The following is a 22,644-nucleotide window of genomic DNA, read 5'->3' on the forward strand; positions in this document are numbered from 1 at the left end:
GAATAATTTACACTGTAATCAGCATCTGGGTTCATTGTTGTGCTCAATAGTCTTGGAAAAGATGTGGTTTCGCTTAGCGAGAATTATGAAGCCGAGGCTTAATGATAGCAGTTAAAGTTTCAGATGCAAGCAGATCTTTGAGTTGAGAAAAGAGGCTTTGACAGGGTAGACTGCAGGAGTTCTCTGTGGATTTTTGTGCGTCTGCGGCTGTGATTTACTGGGGTAAGGAAGAAAAGTGCAGTTCAGGCAGGAAGGATTTGTTGTTTGCTCGAATTTGAATTCATAAAGATGGCTTTAGGGGTCGGACAGATGCTGGGAACAGAGCGAATTTTTTGCAATCACGAAAGTTGAGTGAAGAGAAAAATGACGTGAAGGTTTGAGTTCAACTCGCACGCTTAACTCTGTAAATATGGACATGTGTTTGCATGTGTTTTTATGCATAGCTGTATCTGTGCTCACTCTTATCCCAAAACCCTCCTGCAGCACTTTTTGAGAGCGGACAAGCAAACAAATCTCACACTCATGCTCATGTGTGCCTCAAACCATCTCTGCATGCCAGGCCATACAAAACAATCTGGCTTTTGCATCCGCCATTCTTCACCAAGCCAAGTCCGCTTAACCCACTTGACCTGATGCCAACTTCTCCCAGCTTAGCCTGTGCCATCCCAAGCTCTCTGTCCCCAATGCCAATCCCTCTTTAAAGCAAAGTCCTTTCCTCTGTCACATTACTATTCTAGCCCTCGCTGCTGCAAACGGCTCATTGCACAAACTACAGCACCACTTAAATGTCATTTTTGGATCATTAGCTTTTTCTTAGGGTGTTTAAGATACAGTATGTGTCGCTTCTATTTGCAAATGTCATGACTTTTACTTCCAGATGCCCCTGCGGATTGGTCTCTTTCAACTGTAATCCCTTTAAAGGCGGCATTAAAACTCGCAAGCACTTGATTGTGACCCAGCTTACTGCCACACTGCTGCCATCTGTGAGATTTTCAGCAGACCAAGGGCTCACTGCAAATCAGTATTTTGGGGCTAAATTGTTAAATTGTTTCTGTTTTATTGTCACTAAACTGACTTTGTTGATTGGCAATAAAACGTAGAAGTCTCGATAAATTTCTTGCTGTTTCTCTTGTGGCTGAATTATGATGGTGTATGTGCGGTCCTATAATAAAGAGTTAAGTCAAAATATGATCTATTTAATGTTTCAATCAAATAATTATATATATATATATATACACATATATATATATATATATATATATAATATATATATATTAGTGGTGGCGTGCTGCGTTATCGCGAGACTCTTATCAGGCGATTAAAAAAAATATCGTTCGCCTCGAATATAAGTTCTCCTCGAAGTCCCTCTTGCACCTGAACGAACAAATACAAATCACAGTTTGAATAAACAAAAAGATGTGAAAGAGCCCAATTCAGTACTCGCGGTGTTCTGGTGTTCAGAGCTTACGCAGAGAAGTCTCAAAACACTTGAACATCGAATTTGCTTATTTTTGCTCTTGTTCCGACAAATACATACAAAATATGTCAAAATATCCACCTCGGAAATTATGCTCGAAAAAACTGTCAGTTATTTCTTAAGTGAAAGTAAACAGTTGAGGAAAAAAATGTGATGTGTATTATATTGGATGCGTTCATCGTCTCTTAAAGTGACCGCGCCTAATTTAGCTATGGCTGCTGTAATGTTAATCCAAGAAAATTAAAATCACTCTTGACTGAATTAATTTCTAGTTTTAACAGTCAAACCAAAAATTATTCAGACACCAGATATAATTTTTGATATATGTAGCAAAACTGTAATAATTTGAGAAATGTTGAAGGTGTCTGAATAAATTTGATTGTAGGAGATGAGCCCCTTTTCTAATGCACCACCTAGCTTGATAAACCCCTTCTCAAAGACTTACTGTTTGTCAGTTTTATTTGGGTAACACACATACTCTGAATGCCTTCGGCAGAATTAGAATGAGCCATTTTAATCTAGATTAATCTAGATTCATTTCAAGATCACAGTGAGATTAATCTAGATTAAAAAAATTAATCTATGCCCACCACTAATATATATATATATATATATATATATATATATATATATATATATATATATATATATATATATATATATATATATATATACTGTATATATATATATATATATATATAGTTTTTTTTCTTTTTGCAGGTTATCATATGTAAAATTATAAGGGAAACTAATGAATTACGCACACATATACATATGTACATACATACATGAGAGAAACCAATGAGTAATACGTTACAGTCCGGGGTGTTGTGTTTTTAGGCAGGGTGCGGTGAGGACACAGGGTGAAGTATGAGGACAGACCCAGAAACCCCCTTGCAGGAGTCTGGAGTCCACCTCCATGCGCTTGGCTCCCACCGCAAAAACCTCAAACAAGCGGTCACTTACCCCCAGGGAGCGCAGATGTTCCCGGCAAACAGTTTCTCCTCCCCACACCTCCCTCCATCCTTCCCTCCCGTTTTCCTCTCTTTCATCTGCAGAGTTTATTTTGCTGTACTGGCACCGATGACAGAATGGCTTCTTGTCTGAGTCATGGATGTTTGATTCAGGCCTGTGTTCCTGTGTTTGCTCGCTAAAGGTGAGCGCTGAAGTTGACTTTGATGAGTATGGGTGGCGGGGAAACAGTTGGTCCCAGCGGACAGAACTGAGGTGTTAAAAGCGCGAGAGTTCATCAGCTAACTCTTCAAAGGCTCTCGGACAAGGGTGCATGAAAGTGAGATGAATGTGACATGCGTGTGGCTGCACACCTCTGTTTGACAACCATTTTTGATGTGGATGAAAGATTGTGGCATTAGCTGGAAAATATTATTCAGCGCTGAAGAGCTTGGTAGGGATGAGTAACCATTCTGTTGAATAAAACAGTATGAGTACTTTGTTTTTTTGCGGCGTATTATGTTTTGGATGCTAGTGTTTTGTTGTCCCTATTAGACTGCTTAACTAGCTTAACCAGCAAGAAATAGTTTCCAGCTCCAAAAACCAGCATAAACCAGCCTATACGAAAGTTTTCCAGCTCCAAAACCAGCATAAAACCAGGCTATACGATTTAATACAATAAATAATTGTAGTCAGTGTCATTCTATACTAATTAAATAATCTGAATAAAATTGGCATGAAAAATTGGACAGTGTTTCTATCTTGTTTTTCATTTCTTATTATCATGTTTTCTGATCTGTCTAACACTTTAAAATGGTCCTTTCCTAAAACATACATTTAACTAAAATATAAATGAAAATTAAACAAAAATTTTGAACAAAAGTACAAGCTTATGGGGACATCATCAATTAATAAAATAAACAATAAATATATAAAATTAAATTAAACGTTTTCAATGTCACAAATTTGCTTACATTTTTTATTTTTCCTTTATTTTTCACCCTGACCATTATTTTAAATGCTTTGAAATGGTCCTTTAAATTACCATTTAAATATTGGCGAATCCTTGGCAACTTTTTTATATATACAAGTATATACGTAAATGTCACATTTATTTAAAAATATATTTTTAACTTCATATAATTTTAGTTAAAAAAAAAACATATATATATAATGCCACGCTGTTATTATTGAATGTAACCATGCTGTAATTCTTCAGCACAGATGTGTAACACCCATTAACCTTATGATTATTAATGTTTTAATCCCTTCTTCACATGCATGCATGCATACACTATTAATCTGCTGGAAGAGTCACTTTCCGAAAACACACAAATTCAAGGACATCCATTTATTCAACATTGCGCATATTTATGAGTGCATAGCAAATACGCACTTTGTTGTTTAGCTTGTTTGCTGGGGTGAGATAGTGAACTGAAGATACTGGCAACAGACCATGAAGGATCTTCTGCAGTGCTCTCCAGTGAGCAGAGCCCAGACCCAAATGACCTCTTAGATATCTCCCCTCGTCTCGCTCCCTGCCCGAGGCAGCCGCCCCAGACCGAGGCTGTCATATGATCGTCCACTGCTCTGCTTCATCTCAAAGAGCTTGGTCTTTGTGTTGTGGCCTCTACAGTGACTGTGGTCAGGCTGAGGTCAGGCACGGTGCTGGTTTGTTTATAATTATGTATCGTATGATGAATTAACATGAATTGTACCATATGGGCTTACTCTTAGCTGGCTTAGTGTTCTATCACGTAGAGGACTCGGGCGTGAATGTCATGGCGGAAGGTCATATGCTAATTCCTTTTGCTTTGTTGTCATTTTCGTGCTTGTTGAAGTAATGCCATTAATGACTTTGGAAATTGTAATACTTGCCACTTTTTATGCTTGGCTGGGTTGCTGAGATTATGTACCATTAGACTCATTCTACTTTTGTGGCCTATTTTTCTCTTATTACTAAATTATCACAAAAAGTGTTTTGTTTTAAAAATCTGTTTAGATATATATATTTGCTTTGAAAGCAAAAAAATACAATAAAATGTTTAAATCAAATAATTTTTTTTTTTTTTACAAAATTAATTAAAATAAATAGTCAAATGAAAGAATATTAAGTTAAATAAATAAGAAATTAAATATAAAATAAGAAGCCTAGTGATGACAAAATAATTAAATTAAATAAAATTAAATAAATATGTATAATCAAAAAAAAATATATATATATATATATATATAATTAAAAATGTAGAACAAATAATTTAAATATAAAATAAGAAGCCAAATTCAAATAAAATTAGTAGAAAAGAAGTAGAACAATAAATAAAATACAAAAGAAAATATATTCAATTAATCTTCTCTTTCCCTTTCCTTTTCTCTTTGTGAACAGGTACCCATTCCCCACAGTGTTCAGTACGTGTAGTAAGAAGGATCTGTGGGCTAGTCTGGAGAAGGGGGTGGGCATGTGTTTGTATAATATGCCTGAAGTCAAAATGCTCTACGGGGGACAGAAATGTGGCAACGGATACATTGAGGAAGGAGAGGAGTGTGACTGCGGAGAGCTGGAGGTATGAAAACCTTACACACATCAAATACCTTTGTACGTCACAACCGAGCAGGCCACTGCTAGCATTAGCGGATCTGAACCAGGTCCATATCTAGCCTTTGGTGATGTTTGGAATTTGATTTGGTCCGCTTAATTTTCACAGACTAAATCATGGCTTTCAGTATGGATGTCAGTAAATATGTTAATAGATTTGAATTATACTTAGTATTAAATAAATATATTTTAAATATATTACTTTTAAGTAGGGCGGTCTTAGACATTACTTTTATATAAATATAAAATTGTATACATATATAACATATATATATATATATATATATCATTTTATTACTGAACATAAAAGTAAAAAAACTAACAGTAGAAAAGTACTGCCAAAAAGTGACGGTCATGTCGCTAATCCTATAACGGTTACTGCAGGGTGTCGTTGAAATGATTCACAGTGTGAAATTCCATTTACTTTTCAGTCATTAATGCCCTAAAAGCTGTCAGATATCCTGCACAGGAAAGTTTTATGATATAGACAGTTCTGACCATCTGAGCTGTGGTGCATTTGTGATGTAAAAGAGCTGTAGGGACCCGGGTTTGAGTCCAGACGACGTCATCTGTGCAGCCTGATCCCGTTCCACCTCTCTATTCCCCTTCCTGTCGGTCTCTGCTGTCCTATAAATAAATGCTTAAATGCCCCCTAAATATCATTTAGTAATGGAACTGGAGCCTTCAGAAATGGTCTGTGTAATTTAGATGTCATGCAGGCATATTGTGTCAGTGCAGACCTGAGGAAAAAAGCCTGGCCTGAACTTTAAAGTCTAGGATCTTGTTATGGGGAAAAGTTTGCTTCAGAATGGCACCCGTGAGCTCCAGTGATCTCACCGGGGGGAATGAGGGAGGAAGCGGGGAAAGAGCAGAGACGGAGCCCAGCAGCGGGTCTTGAGTGTTGGGTAGAGGGATGAGAGAAGCCCATCCCCCCATCATTTCACCCTAGTTGACGGTAGTTTTAGAGAAAACAGCAGGTCTGTAAAGAGATTTCTGTGACTCTGAGGAGCAGTTGGAGCCAGCGGACTGACCTAACCCAGCCCAACCCTACAGCACCTCTCCCAGCCCACACCAGGACCTTGTTAAGAGTGGGAGACGAGGAGTGAAAGAGAGGAATAAAAAGTCCCTTAGACACTTTGTGTGTGTGTATGTGTGGTGTATAAAATAATATTTTAGTGCTTGATGTCTTAATGAGCTTCTTGTGTACTTTTAGAGAAGAACAAAGCTCTTCTGCTTCACTACAACAACAAAACAGGTTTATTAGTCTTCAAAATTCACCTCTTTCTCTCTCTTCCTCTCCCTCTCTTTTCTGAGATAAATGTCCTCTTTCCTTCAATTGTGCTCGGACTCTGACGTTCCCATCACTTCCAGTCTCGGGTCAGTGATGATGTCACTCACTCAGACACGTACACACATGAACACGGTTCACTGATACCAAGAGCGCAGAGTTTGAGAAAACAACATTTTCTTTTTTTTTTTTTTTTTGTAAAATCAGAACAATGCATGGACCACTAATTTAAACCAGACATCAATGCACTCACATACACAAACCTAGAGTAACGTTTCCAAACTTTTTTTTTTTTTTTTTTTTCCATGGATGCAAAGAACTGGTTGACAGAAGGGAATTTCCTAAAAGAATATGAGCTCCACACCTGGAACTAATATTCAATGCAGTGATCATATGGGGTGACTGTTCAGACTTTTTTTTTCTTTCCATTGTTTTTCTGTAACCCTTAATTATCTAATGTCAAATTAAAGGGCTCATAGCCTGTGCTATTGTAGCATTTTATTTTCCCCTTAAAGTCTGCTTATAATGTTAGTCAAGGTTTCTTGCACCAAAAATAATTGTCATTTAACTTTTTGGCCACTTTATACAATTATCCACCATCTTTCTGACAATTAAACAGCCTGACTTAAATATGTAAATTACCTCTATTAAAATGTCCTAAGTTTTTGTCATTTTTTGGTTTGTTTCATTGTTTTGTTCTTCGTTTACTTTGCTTGTTTTGCATACTTTGTTTTTTGTTGTTATGTTTAGTTTTTTTTAGTTGTTGTTGTTGTTCTTTGTTTACTTAGGGTTTGTGTTTTGTTTGATCTTTGTTTACCTGTCTTGTTTTTTGCTTTGTTTTTATTTTGTCATTGTTTGTTTTTTGTTTTGTTGGTTTGCTTTTAGTCTGTCAGGTCTTAGAGTGACACAAATGTTCACCCTCTTTCTCACTCTTAAAATGAAACAACCTGTTTAATACTTTAAATCCAGGACTTCGGTAGTTAAATGAAGTGTGCTATGATTGACTTAACTTTTCCCCATGTGACACAGTGACACACGATGCCTTCAAATCTGTTGTCATCCCTGTGTTTTCTTCAGGAGTGTCTGAATCCCTGCTGTAACGCTACAACCTGCACTCTCAAGGGAGATGCTGTGTGTGCCCATGGACAGTGCTGTCATGACTGCCAGGTACTTTTGTAAATCTGTCCTGTCCCTCTTTCCTCCTCATTCGTTCTTTCTCTGTGTGTAATATAAAGGCGTGGAAATCACATTCTCCGTGCCCCATTAATAAGTGCAACATGAACCAACATTTGCGCTCCAAACATAGACACTCAGTTTCCTCTCAGGCCTCCAGACACATAAATCAGAGTGCTCAGCTCACTTACTTACTGAGGAAAGAAGCCAGACCAGAGCCCTCCGGAACAGATCCCAGAACAAGGATACATGTTCACACAGACTTTACAACAAACTACAACAAGCTTTCAACAAAGTGCTTCATTAAGTGAAAATAGCAACTAAAAGAATATAGTCATGCCGCTTGGACTGTATTTAGTTTCTAAGTGCAACTTAAGGGAATAGTTTTTGGAGAACTTTTCCATGGACTATTGTCTGTTGTACCCAATAGTCTTTGTAATTCATGTAAAGGCTTGTCTCTGCATGACTTTGAGTTTATTCCATCATGCCTGCTTTGAAGTTGAGTATGTATTTCTCTTTGCTTAATTTTGAAGGAAATCTCAATTTTCTTGATTTTAGTTGACCCTGAGCACTTTAAGTTTGCTTTCTAGTGTTGTCTGAAGCCTTTTATTCTTGTGCGTCTCTGTAGTTAAAACCAGCTGGGACTCCTTGTAGAGAGTCCAGTAACTCCTGTGACTTACCTGAGTTCTGCACCGGAACAAACCCCCACTGCCCTGCCAATGTGTACCTGCACGATGGACATGCGTGCCACAATATGGATGGTTATTGCTACAACGGCATCTGTCAGACTCATGAGCAGCAATGCATCACTCTGTGGGGACCAGGTTGGTACCTCTGTAGATCAAATATGCAGATAGCTGCAGGGTTCTTAGGCTTATTTGGTTGACAAAAAATGATTGTGGGGTTCTGCAGATATATATTTCGTTAATACATTTTTGACATTGTGTTCTATATGTAACCATTATCTAGCCAGCAATTTCACTTGCAATCCTTCATATGGCAAGCTCAAGCAATATGAAAGCTCACACTGATTGCTGATATTTATTCCATATGTCTGTTCGTGCTCTTCCAAAAGGATTCAGGCCACAGTCTGACATATGTTATCCTTTCATCGGGTTTTTGGTTTATATACAAGCTGAAACAAGACGGAAGGATTGTACAGTGTCGCATTTCCATCTCTGACAGTGGGCATATGCTGTTTTATTTTCACTCTTTCTTGTTTTCCAGGAGCGAAACCTGCCCCAGGAATCTGTTTTGAAAGAGTAAACTCTGCAGGTGACCCCTATGGAAATTGTGGAAAAGACTCCAAAGGTTCCTTTGCTAAATGTCAAGCAAGGTACAGTCGGTGCATGATACTACAGCACTTTGCACTTTATCTTTTACTTACAGTACAATTACATTCATTTTTCAAATTTGCTTCAGTTTTGCATTTTATTATAGTATTTCTTTTTTTTTTTCTTTTTTTTTCAGTTCACTTAATTTTGTTTATTTTGTTTTGCTTCTTATGCTTTGCTTTTTGTTTAGTTTTCTTTTTCAGTTTTGTTTTGTTCTGCTTTGTTTAACTTAACTAAATTTTTGATCATGTTTTTGTTTGTCTTTGCTTTACTTTTTGTTTTGCTTGTTCTCCTTGTTTGACACAACATTGTTCAGTTTTGTTTGTTAAACTATTCCTTTGCTGCTTTGTAACTTTTTTCTACTTGCTGTTATAGTGCCAATACAGCATACATAATTAAACTGTAGAAACAGTGACTGACACGGAAATAACAATTTTCAAACAAAAGAATAATAAAATAAAAATGATAAGTGTGAAATGAAGAATAGTATCATTCATATTGCTTGCTGTCTGATTATTAAAAGATGGCCCATCAAATGTTGTAATGAATGTAATTTTATTAATTTATTTTTTGCCATGACATTATTATTCTGCGACAGTGGCATCCCCATGGTTTTGCATGTAATCTTTTGTCACTATTAATTACACTCTCTGCTCCTCACAGATGAGTGAGAGGGTGTGAAAGGTGAGATTACCTCAAGACAACACAATCTGCTTTCTGGTTTTCAGGCGTTTTTTCATCTTTTCCCATTTATTCAGTGTAAAAACATTTAGCACTGTTGTTGCATGCTCACTCATTGTATTTTGTCTGTGTGATTTAAACAGGGATGCTAGGTGTGGGAAAATTCAGTGCCAAGGAGGTGCCAACAGGCCTGTGATCGGAACCAATGCGGTCTCCATAGACACAAACATACCTCTGCAAGCGGGTGGGCGTATTCTGTGCCGTGGAACACATGTGTACCTGGGTGACGATATGCCTGATCCAGGACTGGTATTGGCAGGCACTAAGTGTGCTGAAGGAATGGTACGAGAATAAATCATCTGGTAGATATTAGTTGTGTCATCAAGAAATTATGCTAGTGGTTTATCAGCAGGCTGAGATGATATTTGGCCATTTTTATTGCTTTCCATTGACCATTTGGTGTTTGTTTTGTTAAAAAAACCTCCCCAATGTATCCATTTTAACATCCACATATTAATTTAGGCTATATCAGTGTATTATTATATTATATTATATTATATTATATTATATTATATTATATTATATTATATTATATTATATTATATTATATTATATTATATTATATTATATTATATCATATTATATATACAAGCACTATATTATTTGAGAAAAAAAACTTAAAAGATCATTAAAAAGACTAATTTGGATAATTAAATAGACTTTCATGATTACTTTAAACAAAAAGAAAATCACTAAATTATTATATAAATTATTTATTATTTATTAATTATTTATTATATTCATTTGCACTTTATTTTACTGTATTGCATTTACATGTACTTACAGTGTACTTACCTAAAGAAGTAATGATAATATATTTTGACTATATGGGTTAAGGTTAGGTTTAGAGGTATGTTTAGAGTTATTACATAATTAAAACTGTAACAGTAATATATATATATATAATACTGGCTATTGGCATTAATTTGCCACCCTGGCCCTTACAAAAAAAAAATAAAAAGAAGTTAAGCCCATTAAGTCTTGTTTTTTTCTTAACCTGCAGTTCTCTCTGTCTCTCTCTCATCGTAACAGATATGTTTGAACAGGCAGTGTCAGAATGTCAGTGTCTTCGGAGTGCACAAGTGCTCTGGGAAGTGTAATGGAAGAGGGGTAAGGTCGCTTCCACTCTGTCAGTTGATATTTCCTCAAATCTGCAGGAAAAGTTTAACCTCTTTAATTTCTCTGACATTAATTATCAGGCATTAGGCTCAGATTTGAGTCGGGAATGCTGATAGTAAGTCAGCACAAATTATTGCCCTGTGCTGAAAGTCTTGCCTTTTATAAAAATGTCAGTTTCATTACATTATAGCTGTCTGCAAAGGGGACAGCATGTGCCCATAATAGCACTTCACCAACTAGGCCCACATACTATAACTTTACTTGAACTAGTTTACTGCTATGGATGAAATAACAGTTAAAAGCACAGTTAAGACACTGATTCTGGACTAAATTAGATCACAGTGTAACCTTGTGTCAGTCATGGTCTTTCCTGAAAGTTTGATACATTAAATATATATGATAGTTCACCCAAATTAAAATCTGTCATCATTTACTAATCTTGTTGTTTTGTTGTTTGACCCGCATGACTTTCTTTTATTCTGAAAAAACAAAACAAAAGAAGAATGTAGCAGAATGTCCAAGCTGCTCTTCTCTTTGCATTGAAAGTGAATGGAGATCAGAGCTGTTAAGCAACATTTCCAGGGCAAGATTCTTGTAAATTACTGTTCCTCACACAGCTTACATGTCATATGTCCACTTTTATGTCCCTTCCATATTATAGAATATTGCAGCTTGGGTAGTCTTCAAAACTTCACTTTTTATGTTTCAAGGAAAAAGGTTATAAAGATTTGAAAGAACATTCGAGTGAGTTCAGATTTTGGAGAAACTATTTTTTCACTCAATCATACCGTGGTTCACCTTTGCGGCCACACTATTGTTTTCCCAACATGCTGGGTGACTTGAGGCTTGTCTCAGCTGTTGAAGTACTTCACAATCAATCTCTGTCACTCCAATAAGGTTATATGAGTCATATTTAATTCATTTGTGTACCATTAAAAGAGCCATTTATCATGCACATGCACTCTTTTGCCAGAGGACTACTAAAATGCAATTGCCAAACGCTGTGGACAAGAACATCCCCACGCTGTCTTTTGCATTTGCACCCACTGTCTGCTCTGGAGGGCACGTGTGCAAGCGTGTAATGTTTATATTATTTTCTCTTGTTATACGCTTCCTAAATTGGAATTTTTATATCGTCTGTAGGCTATGCAATTGCATCCATTTTTTCTCCAATGTCTATTTCCTTACTGGAGCTGTGCTGCAAGATGAACTGATCATTGTTAATAAAGATGTTAGTAGCACTGTCAGCATCCTGGATGCTCCAACTGCTAGTTGTTTTTAGGCCAGATCGAAGCCTTAAAGAACCAGACCTAGAACAATAGAAGACCACTAAATACTGAGACCAATACTAGACCCCTTAAGCCCCACAACAAACCCCTCAAGATCTTAATTAATACTAGACCACTAAGGCTATTGGTTTCTAGTTTTGAGAGGTCTTAAGATCATGTCCACAAAATCAAGACTCAATCTCATTAATCCTTGAAATTTAAGAGTCTGTCTGCGGAGAGGGTCTGTTTTTTGGTTTTTTTAAACCATCAAGCATCCAAGAAAGTTGGATGAAGTGTCAAGAGTTTGAGAGTCTGAAAAGTTTCCTCATGTTTTTTTATGGCGGGAAAGACATAGCTGCATCTTTCCTTTTTAGAAGGCAGACATCTAATATTCAGACTGATTTAAGCATCAAGTGACATCAATCAACTTATGCAGCGACCCCTGACACATATCCTGATGGAAAAATTTGATGCATTTTTGTGCAATTGGAAAAATGTTGCCCTTGAATGCAACACTGAGCAGAGCATCCATGAACTGAATGCTCATGAGGAGATTTCATACCATTATCCCCCAGAATTCCTTAAGCATTGAACAACGGGATGTTGTTGATAATGTCCGGCAAGAAATTTGATCAGGGGCATTGAGCTGTGTGTGGAATTAATGCCAGTTGCTTTATGTTTACAGGAATGCAACAACAAGAAGAACTGCCACTGTGAAGCTCACTGGGCACCTCCTTTCTGTGATAGGGCGGGGTTTGGCGGCAGCGTCGACAGTGGACCAATGAGACAAGCCGGTACAGTGATGGACAACTGCACTTTTGACTTAACTGCTACAGCAGTATGCATTACACTAACATAGCATGACTTAATGCGGTGCTTATATGCTCCTTTCCAGTCAGAAACATACTCTTCCAAGCAAGTATGCAAACACAAAATTATTATTTTTTTAATTATTTTTTTTCAGAAATAATTTGAAATTAAACAAAATTTCACAAACAACTCTACACAAAAAAATTAAACAAAACAGCAGTTTTCTTAAACCTATCATTCTTTCTTTCTTTTTTTCTTTCTTTCTTTCAGAAACAACTCTACACAAAGAAATTAAGCAAAATGATGGAAATGACCATGCTTTACTTTAAAAAAAAAAAAAAAGTGTAAAAATGTACAAACCGATTTACATTTCTGCATTTAGCAGACACTTTCATCTAAAGCAAATTACAAAAGAGGAACAAAATGATTTGTATGCACAATGGCAGGGTTTATAAGGTAACTATTATTATTTTTTTAAAGTTATTTATTTCAGAAACAACTCTACCCAAATAAATTAAACTAAATGATGAAAATGACCATCCGTAATTACAAATAAATGACAAATTTACAAATGTATTTACATCTATGCATTTAGCAGACACTTTCCACATCTAAAGCAAATTACAAAAGAGGAACAAAGCAATTTATATACACAAAGACAGGTTTATTAGACAACTGTTATCATTTTTTTATTATTTATATATCAAACAAACATAAAAAAAAAACTGACTATTAAAGAAGCTTACACAAATGCCTCATATAATGTGTATTGAGAATGGATGCAAAGATGCATACATTACATTTTGCATACCTACTGTAGTAGCGTTTCTGTTTGCCAACATGCATAGAGTATGTTTGGACCTCCTTGTCCTCATGCATTCAGATGTTCCGACAGTACCTCTTGAGGAAGTGCACTAGCTCTAACCACTTTCATCCCCTCTGTGACAGCCGCACCGCAGGTAGAACAGTGCAGCCTGAAAGTACAATGTACTTACAAAACCCATTAAACGATTTTCCAGTGGAAGAGCATAACAGCATTGACAGGACACGTCATTGATTTACTGGTGGAAACCTGCAGCACTGCGTTTAGATGTCACTCAGCAGACATTCAAGAACTTTGAGACAGCTTGTAAAAGCAATGCAGGTGGAGACACTGAGGGACGTTGATCCATTCTTTTTCTTTCTAACCTGACTCTGACTTCTTGTGTTTTCCCTCTCTGTGCCATTCTGTGCCGTGCTGTACAACAGATGTGCGAGTGTGTGTATTAATGTGCGTGCTGTCCTATGTGACAACAGCTGACAGCAGCGCTGTGGCCGTGGGCGCGCTGGTCACCCTCCTCTGCTTGCTGTCGGCGGGACTGATTGTGTGCCTGAAGAGGAAAGCATTGGTTCGGATGCTCTGCATCAATAAGAAGAGCGCCATCCAAAAGCTCAGGTACTGAAAATGGTGCAGTTTCCCCCAGCGATAGTTTCCAAAATATGTTTGATCCTGGATTCCTGCTGGTTTCCATCCAGGGACAACAAAAGTCCCTTGAGTTTTATTGAAGCTTAAGGGAATTAAGTTTCAGGTTCAGTTTAAGTTCATATGAACAGGAATTCGGGGCATAATGTAGTTTTGCACAGAAAATCATTTTGACTTGTTCCTTGAAAAAGTAAAATTCATGGTCACACACTTTCAATAGAAGTAAACTGGGCCAGCATTCCAGAGGGTTTAACAGTCTAAATTGTGAAGCTTGTATTTTTGTTAAAGCACTTGAATTATTCAGTAAAACCCCGATAAAGCTGTCTAAATCACCCTTTTGAGGTGAGAATAGTTTTCTTTGTGGATGAACTTCTGCGTTACTTATGTCATTCCTCTGGGTGGAGTATGTTACCTCCAAAAAGTCCTTTTCTAGTATTATTGAGTGTTTTGTGCGAAAGTGATGGGGGTTAGTGGGTTAACATGATGATATTTGATGCTTAAACAGGGAGCGTTAGGTCAGTATTTGATGGAGTTTGAGGTCGAGAAGATTTGTTAATGGAAGTCTCTTATACTCACCGCATATATTTGATTGTATTAATTGTTTTTTAATATTTACTGCCTAAACTTTGTTTACTTACGTTGTACTTGCCTTACTTTGAACATGATTTTTGCTTTTTAAAATAAATTATGAGCAAGTAAAAATGTGTGCTCTATTCGCATTAGAGTTTAATAAAAAGGAGCCATCCCTACTGTAGTAATTATATTCACCATACCCTAAAACATGAAAGTTTTTGAAAATTGTTTCTTAATTTTACAGATCAGTAGGGCGAAAGCAGACTCCCAGCCCCCCGCAGACACAGTCAGTGTTCAGGGTCTCGCCTCAGCACAAACCCGCCTCTTTACCTTTACACTCCCGCTGTGACAAGGTAAGAGTGATACTCTACTCATCATCACGGACTCAGGCACACAACATGATTAGAACGTCCAAAATATGTAATAATATTTTAAATAATAGTAGGTAGTGGATTATATATTTTCAATATGTCTTATCCAAAATGATTTGCCTGTTTTCATTAGTACAATTTCCTTACAGCTGCATTTGTCTAAATGTTTTTTTTTTAATAATCATACTGAACTGAATCAAAGCAGACTGTTTGTGACCAAAAAACAGATTTTATTATATATGGTATGATTTTGTGAAGAATGGTAATGAATATTTATTTATTTAAATGAATATTTAAACCCTTATTATCAACAAGCACTTACAAGATATTTTATTAAACCTCAAATTCCATAATTCATCACTTCGGTGTCTGTCCTGCCCAGCGAGGAGCAGATGAGGTCAGCTCACTCGCAGAATTACTATGCCTGTCCAAGCCAATCCATCCCTTGCTTTCTGTGTACACGGCATGAGACTTAGGTGCATAATTGATTTAGTCTCCAGTATCGACCATCAAAGAATATTAATGAAGTCCAGATCTTCATCTAAAACCTCAAAGATTAATTTTGAAGGGTTTCTGTTTTAATTCAGTCTAATGTACTTGAGTAGCATAACAATGTCATGATTGAAACTGTTTGTTGGATTTTGAAGCCTTTGTTTGCTCAGACCTCAATGTGATTGGGCAGCTGCCAGTGAAGGGTGTTGGTAAAGTAAAGCACTGACTGATTGCTCCATCTGGGTATTTTAAGTCTGTGTGCCATGCCACAACAGCATGCATGAATACCTTTATTATAAAAGAGGACCTAAAACAGTATTGAATTGTGAGGCAGCATATGCAATAAGATGTTTAGATTGTTTGCTCAGGTTAGCAGTAAGAAAAGCGGTAGAGCTCGTATTGCATTCTTGTATCTTTATTTTCAAGAGCTGTCTGTTTTCCACAGATGTCTCATCACAGCTCGGAGCCTCTCCTTCCTCCGCACAACTTCCACAGTTTGCGTCGGCTGCCTGAATGTCCCACGCGCTGCCAGCCCGTCCACATCAGCCACCCCATGCCCATCACAGGTCTGCAGCTTCACAGGACTCTGGTGTCACACACACACTCGCCAGGCAGAGCGGCAGGCTTCCACACACTCCCACGCCAGCTGCCCTACGCTAACATCCAGGTAAGTGCTTTCACCATGTACCAGACATCCAACCCTGCAAAAACTCACTTCATGAAGTAGCATTTCTACCCCAATTGAGCTGGCCTCAACATGTAGTAGTACATCAATCAAGTAACTCCTTAATGTAAGGAACATTGGCACCACAGCTGCTCTCCCTTATCAGTTGCTTTTGCTTTATTTCCCACTCGTTCAAAACCAACATACACAGGTTAATTCAATCCTGCAAAAGTGATGTAGAGTTTGACAAAATGTGAATAGAAGTGGTCAAAAGAGACAGATTCAAAACATATTTATTACCAGGTGATAACTGTAAATGCATCTCAGCTGGCAACCTGTGATTGAATTTTCAAAAATGTACTTTAATACCCTGGAAATAAGGATGTGGGTGTCAGAGAGCTGTTAATAATATGCGTGAGACTGCTGGTACTTTTGTAAGAGCTAGGATATCTGATGTAGGAGCAACACAAGTGTTTTTTATTTGAAGAGCCACACAGATGGGAAATTTACCTGTATTACCGTGTATGATGTAGCTGTCCATCAGTGTAAACAATGTGCAAAGTAATTAAACCAAAAAGTACACAATTTATAAAGTTATTGGCTTCTAAAGTAAGGAGTCGACTCTGAATTGCTGAAACGAGTCGTTATAGATTTCAAATCTTTTGCCCATCTCTATGTACGTCACTAGGAGCACTTTGCATAATAATCTCCGCCTACCGTCTTGAGAGAAACAGAACTCTGACCTGCCCCACCCCCCCCACCACACAGACGCTCTGGTTGGTGTGATAGCATCATGTCGAGGAGACAGTGTGTTTTTAATTGTAAAGGCAAGTTTGTTTTATTTTCACTGCCAACGAATGAAGTTCAGAAGAACCAATGCCTAAATTAATTTTTACCACAATACCAGAGCAGTCCAACAAATCCCTTTTGTTGTGTTCACAACATTTCACTGATGACTGCTTTTCTAATCTCGGTGAGTACAGCAGGATTTTCAAAGCGTTTGGTCATAAAAGAGGGTTCATTACCAACTTTATTTAGACCAACGAGCATCTCTGAATCACAACGCGAAGTATGATTATGAAGTTACGTGTTTGTTTTCTCCCGAGCGTCTTATCAGTATGTGTGCTGTCTGCAGCCTGTCTGCGCTGATCGTCATGTACAAACTCGTCATTAAAATGAAGTGTAACTCCGTGAATACTCAAGGAAGAGACATGAGAGAGATATCTATAGAAAGCTTGACATGTCTTCTTTAAAACTAAACAAGTGCTGCTGAAAACAGATATTCTGTGATAAAGTAATCCATATGAAAACAACACGATGTCCCTTTTTCACGTCTCCCTTCATTATATCTAATGTGACCACGCCCCCGCGCTGAACGCGCTATTCAGATTCAAACTGAAGCTCGCGGCTTGAATACGCCCACACAGAAGAAAAAGCAGCGAGACTGTTCAAGTTTTTCATTTTACTGTTTGCTTCGCGGTGAGAGGAATAAGACATAATTCACCCCAAAAAGATGCTAACGCATTGTTTACCATGAAGTTTTGTGCGGAACAACCAATCAAAACTGACTATGTTAGTTGACCAATCAGAACACAGTATGCTACCGAAAAGTGGTGTTTAAGGAAACTGAATCTTTTGAACAGCTTCGCGCGAACCGTTTGGGGATCTCTGAGAATTGAGGTAATTTTAAAATGATATTTTGACAAAATGGCAATGTTTTTTAACCTTGGATGGATTTAAACCTAATGTACAGGACTTATAAACAGTGATAGGACGCTTAGAATTTTCATCTTACTGGCTCTTTAAATAATTTAAATAATACACTAAATAGAAAAAAAAATGTCTGGTGCAAAAAGTTTTAATATAATATAATGCAATACAATAAAAAAATGCACAATTAAATATCCATTATCAACATATATACTGACAATAAAAATATATATGAATATTATCGGATCAACTTAAAAACAGTGTCATGTAGAATCAATGCTTTGTCATGTAGTTCCTGATTAGTACACAATGTGAGTATGAACATTATGTACAAAATAGAATCACACATTCATTTTTTTATAAATTGGCATTAGAATTGTTAGCCTGTAATCACAAAAAATATAGCAGAAAAAGGCTTGTGGGTCAGGAGGTTTTACCATAAGGGCCTGTTTACCCAGAAAAGTAACTTACTAGACTGATGTCTCGCTCACGTCACACATCTTTTCCAGCGTCTCTTGCATGTCCTTCTAAAAACACGGCACTCAAAGTTAAAATAAATTAAGACCCGTCTTTAGTCCTTTTATCCCATTCCAAGTTTTATAATGAAAAAACGTGTTCTGTGTAAATGACCCCTAAGACTGCAGCTGATACAACTTCATTGGTTGAAAGAGACTGACAGATGCAGAAACCAAGTGGAGGTTTCTGCACTTTCCATAGCCGCACACAGCACATACATTTCTAATATGAAGTTTCCATTTGAAGATAAACAAAGACAAAAAATATCAAAGTGGGGTAGACAGAGCGGGCGGAGGAGTGAAAGTGATACAGCGAGAATGAGATTGGACGGGTGCATGAGAGCTTTCCTGTGAGATGGGATGAGAGACGCCCGTGTGTGAAGGTATGTGGTTTAGACGATAAGTGCTGCTCGGGGACGTTGGCAGGATATGCTATCAGACAGCATGAAGAAGAACATCTGTTGCTTTAAATCTCAGCTCGACTTCACGGCACTGCAGTCAACTAGCTGTGGTTACATCCAGCACACTGTGAAATGCTCACCCCAACGCGACTCTATATACATGCTATAAAAGTGCAAGATGGGTATTTGGATTATAACACATATGATAACACATTGTATTCTAAAATATGAAACCCAAAGGTTGATCCATGAGATAGGTTTACTAGATTCTCTTTATAAAGTACTATTAAGGTTGAAATTTTGAGGTAGGAGGCTGTTTGGTTTTTGCCATAGGGTAAACATGTTACTCCAGAGGAAAGATAATATCCTAAATATACAACCATCTGTGACATGCTGTTTTGTTTTTTGTTTTTTTTTCAATTACAATATAAGCCGAGACATTATACTTGAATAAATGTAAACTATAAACAAAACGTACATGCTAGCATTGATTAAATCATTTACGAACCTGGTCTGCGCAGTCTACAATCATATTCTAAAGCTCATAAACCTGTTTAATGTCACAGTATGTGCAAGGATACCACAAAGGATGTGACTTGTAAAATACTGTTGACATGGAGCTCCACACATAGGAATTACATTAGAAAACACATAACAAGATCCTACTTTTTACAATACAGCTATGCATTTTTGTACCAGAAGTGAATTCCTTGCCCCATAGACTTGCATTGTAAATTCATTACTGTATTTTGCTACAGAAGCTGCATATAGATTATGCCACGGATTCTGTCTTGAAGACGTTTTTTGCTCCCCATCAGTTGCCTTTCGTCAAAAAGCCTTTCAGAGCTCACATTCTGTAGCTGTGCCACACAATACAGGCTACTGATACATTGAAGTTAGCTTGGCTTATATAATGACCTCATTGAAAGTATTCACATTAAACCCTTTAACATATGAAATCACCGTGGTTTGTTTAGTGCTCTCTGAGTGCCCTTTTCTACTTGACTGAGTTCACATTAATTTGGGGAGCCATGAAACACTTTCACCTCTTACGGTGTTCTCGCAAATTGGCCTCATGGCTCGACACACCGCCGTGCACTCATGATTAAAAGGTCTTGTATTGCCGTAATGACATTGCTTTCTCTAGGATGAGGGTTTTGCAGGAACGTGTCACTTTTCTGTACAATGGCTGTTCCTGAAAGACACAAAAATGGATTGATTTTGTTGTCTCAGCATTTTGGATTAGTCAGTTTCTCCAGTGTTTTCCACAAAACAAGGCTGAACAGCTGTGAAAAGGTAACAGCTGTATGCCATGACCTCATCCTCTGAGTAAATTGGTAACACACAATGACCTCTTGACTTAACATGGGGTGAATTGGGTGTTGGGGATGGGAGTGCTGCACATTTTGTTTTGTTATTCTGCATTGTTGCCAGCAGGGTTCACCAGGACGAGGAGTGTAATCACAGCTCCATCTAGTGGCATTAGTATAATATATAGTATATATATATATATATATATATATATATATATATATATATCTATGACAGGGGTTCTAAATTCTTTTGACTCAAAACTATGTGTGTGTGTGTGTGTGTGTGTGTGTGTTATTAAACATATTCAGTTTATTTATGCATGACTCACAAATGTGCATCACATAAAGTTTTATGTTTTGTGTAATTTAAATAGATATTATTGAGGTAAGATTACAGTTAGATTGCTTTAATATATAATTCATAATTTAAATACTTCAGTACTTTAAGTCATAATGTGGTCATAAAGGTCATAAAGGTTGCTGGGACCCCCTGGTCTATACAATAGTTTAAATATGTGTGATAAACCAGGAAATTTGTCTTCTATCTGTAGGACCACGACAAGCCCAGTCCCCCACAGAAACCACTTCCCGCAGACCCCTTAATCAGAGGGCACGGGGTGGGTCGAAGCACATCTGCAGCGGGAGTGCGGATACCTGGACCTCTAGCCATCCCGATTCCAACTGTACCACGACCGCCTCCTGCCATACCACTGCCAAACAGGTCGGTCCCACTGTGATACTGCGGGCAAAATCACATATTTATGGATGAAAACTAACTGCTTTTTTGCTACATCGTAGGCCTCTTCCCAGATTACCACAGCCCTTTTATGATCACTGACACATGGACACCACAGCACTGGGTGAATTTCACCAGCATCTGAACACACTTGTTTGCACTATGAAAACTCTGTTGGACCAAGTGACCACCCCTGCAGAAACTCCACGGAGGGTCTCACAGAGAAGAGGGCTGCCCCCGACACCTTGGTGCTCCGCCTCCTCAGAAAAGGTGTTAGTTTGTCCTCGCTCAGGTACTGCAGAACTATTTAAGATGTATATTTATTGTGAGGAGGAAACTATGTGCTGTGCTTGACACCTTTTTTACTGTCTGACAGTTTTTTGTTTGGTTTTACATGTTGAAAATAAGCCGACCAATCATGTTTTCCTTTTTTAAGTGTTTTTATTCAGTTTATATTATGGTAAGACTTAGATTGGTGTTGTGAAGATCAAAAAAGGCCTGCTTTAAAACGATGCGGCATGTCTGGGATACTGGAGTACAAGCAACATGAAGTCTAAATGTTTAAACACAGAGCGCTGGAATCAGTGCCACTGAGTGCAAAAAAATCTGTAATAATTACTGGATTGATGCATGATGATGAATGATGATGTCATGAAGGAGGAAGTGATGTGAGACAAACCAGTTGACAAAACAACTTTTCGGGAACTACAGTACCTTAAAATCACATGTGCTTGAGCAAATGCAGTGCTACAGTATCTGACAAAGCAAGAATCGCTATTACTATTGCTACAAATTTAGCCATAAGCATTCAGCTTTGTTTGTAATGATACCTCAAATTATGCGAGGAGAGATGTGCTATATGAAAATTAATCAGCCAAAACGGAGTTACATCAATTAGGGCTGAGTCGTCTAGAGAAGAGAATATGCATTGCAGCTGCATAGCAACAGCTTGTCCAGTTTGTCTACAGAAAATGAAAAAATCCAGGCAGTATTTATAGTTCAAACACTTGAGAGGTTGTGATGTTCATTTTTCCAACATGCTTTGAAGCATTCAGAGAAATACCAGCGGCAACACAAAATATGTAGTGACACCACAGACCTTAAAATATGTCGGAATAGCAGATCAGCATTCCCACTGAGCCATCAGCATCCAGCAGCTGTCATGTCTGTCATTATGGCCTTGTTGTGCTGTATACACCCGTTCTGTGAAATATCTTCCAATACTTGAGGTTATAGATGTTGAATTTTCTGTACTGTATTTCTTGTATCATTTTTGACAGTGTACACAACCAGTCAAAAGTTTAGTGTCAATGGAATTCTCTTTCAAAGAAATGAACACTTTTATTCATCAAGGATGCATTCAATTGATCAAAAGTGACAGTAAAGACTTATCAGTAAAGATTTCTGTTTCAAATAAATGCTGTTCTTTTGAACTTTTTCTTCATCAAAAAATACACAAACACTGAAGACTGGAATAATGATGCTGAAAATTCAGCTTTACATTTAAAATATATTAAAACAGAAGATGGTTATTTTAGATTGTAATAATATTCCATGATATTACACATTTTTACTGTATTTTTGATCAAATAAATGCAGCTTTATAAATTTAAATTAAATTAAATTAAATGTATGCATTCAGCAGATGCT

General features: G+C 37.3%; 1 protein-coding gene across 1 annotated transcript; it reads left to right on the forward strand.

Annotated features, from left to right (window-relative positions):
* Positions 1-4,814: 4,814 nt before the first annotated feature.
* LOC113079907 (disintegrin and metalloproteinase domain-containing protein 12) lies at positions 4,815-22,439 on the forward strand (the record flags this gene model as incomplete). The annotated part of the gene is made up of 12 exons (XM_026252136.1): positions 4,815-4,992; positions 7,390-7,479; positions 8,114-8,309; positions 8,713-8,821; positions 9,644-9,842; positions 10,593-10,670; positions 12,633-12,741; positions 14,054-14,192; positions 15,037-15,145; positions 16,101-16,322; positions 20,810-20,979; positions 21,057-22,439. Coding segments are annotated over 12 exons (1,639 nt in total), but the record flags the coding sequence as incomplete, so codon positions are not given.
* Between the last annotated feature and the right edge of the window lie 205 nt (positions 22,440-22,644).

This window comes from Carassius auratus, unplaced genomic scaffold (assembly GCF_003368295.1).
Source record: "Carassius auratus strain Wakin unplaced genomic scaffold, ASM336829v1 scaf_tig00029835, whole genome shotgun sequence".
Lineage (NCBI taxonomy): Eukaryota > Metazoa > Chordata > Actinopteri > Cypriniformes > Cyprinidae > Carassius > Carassius auratus.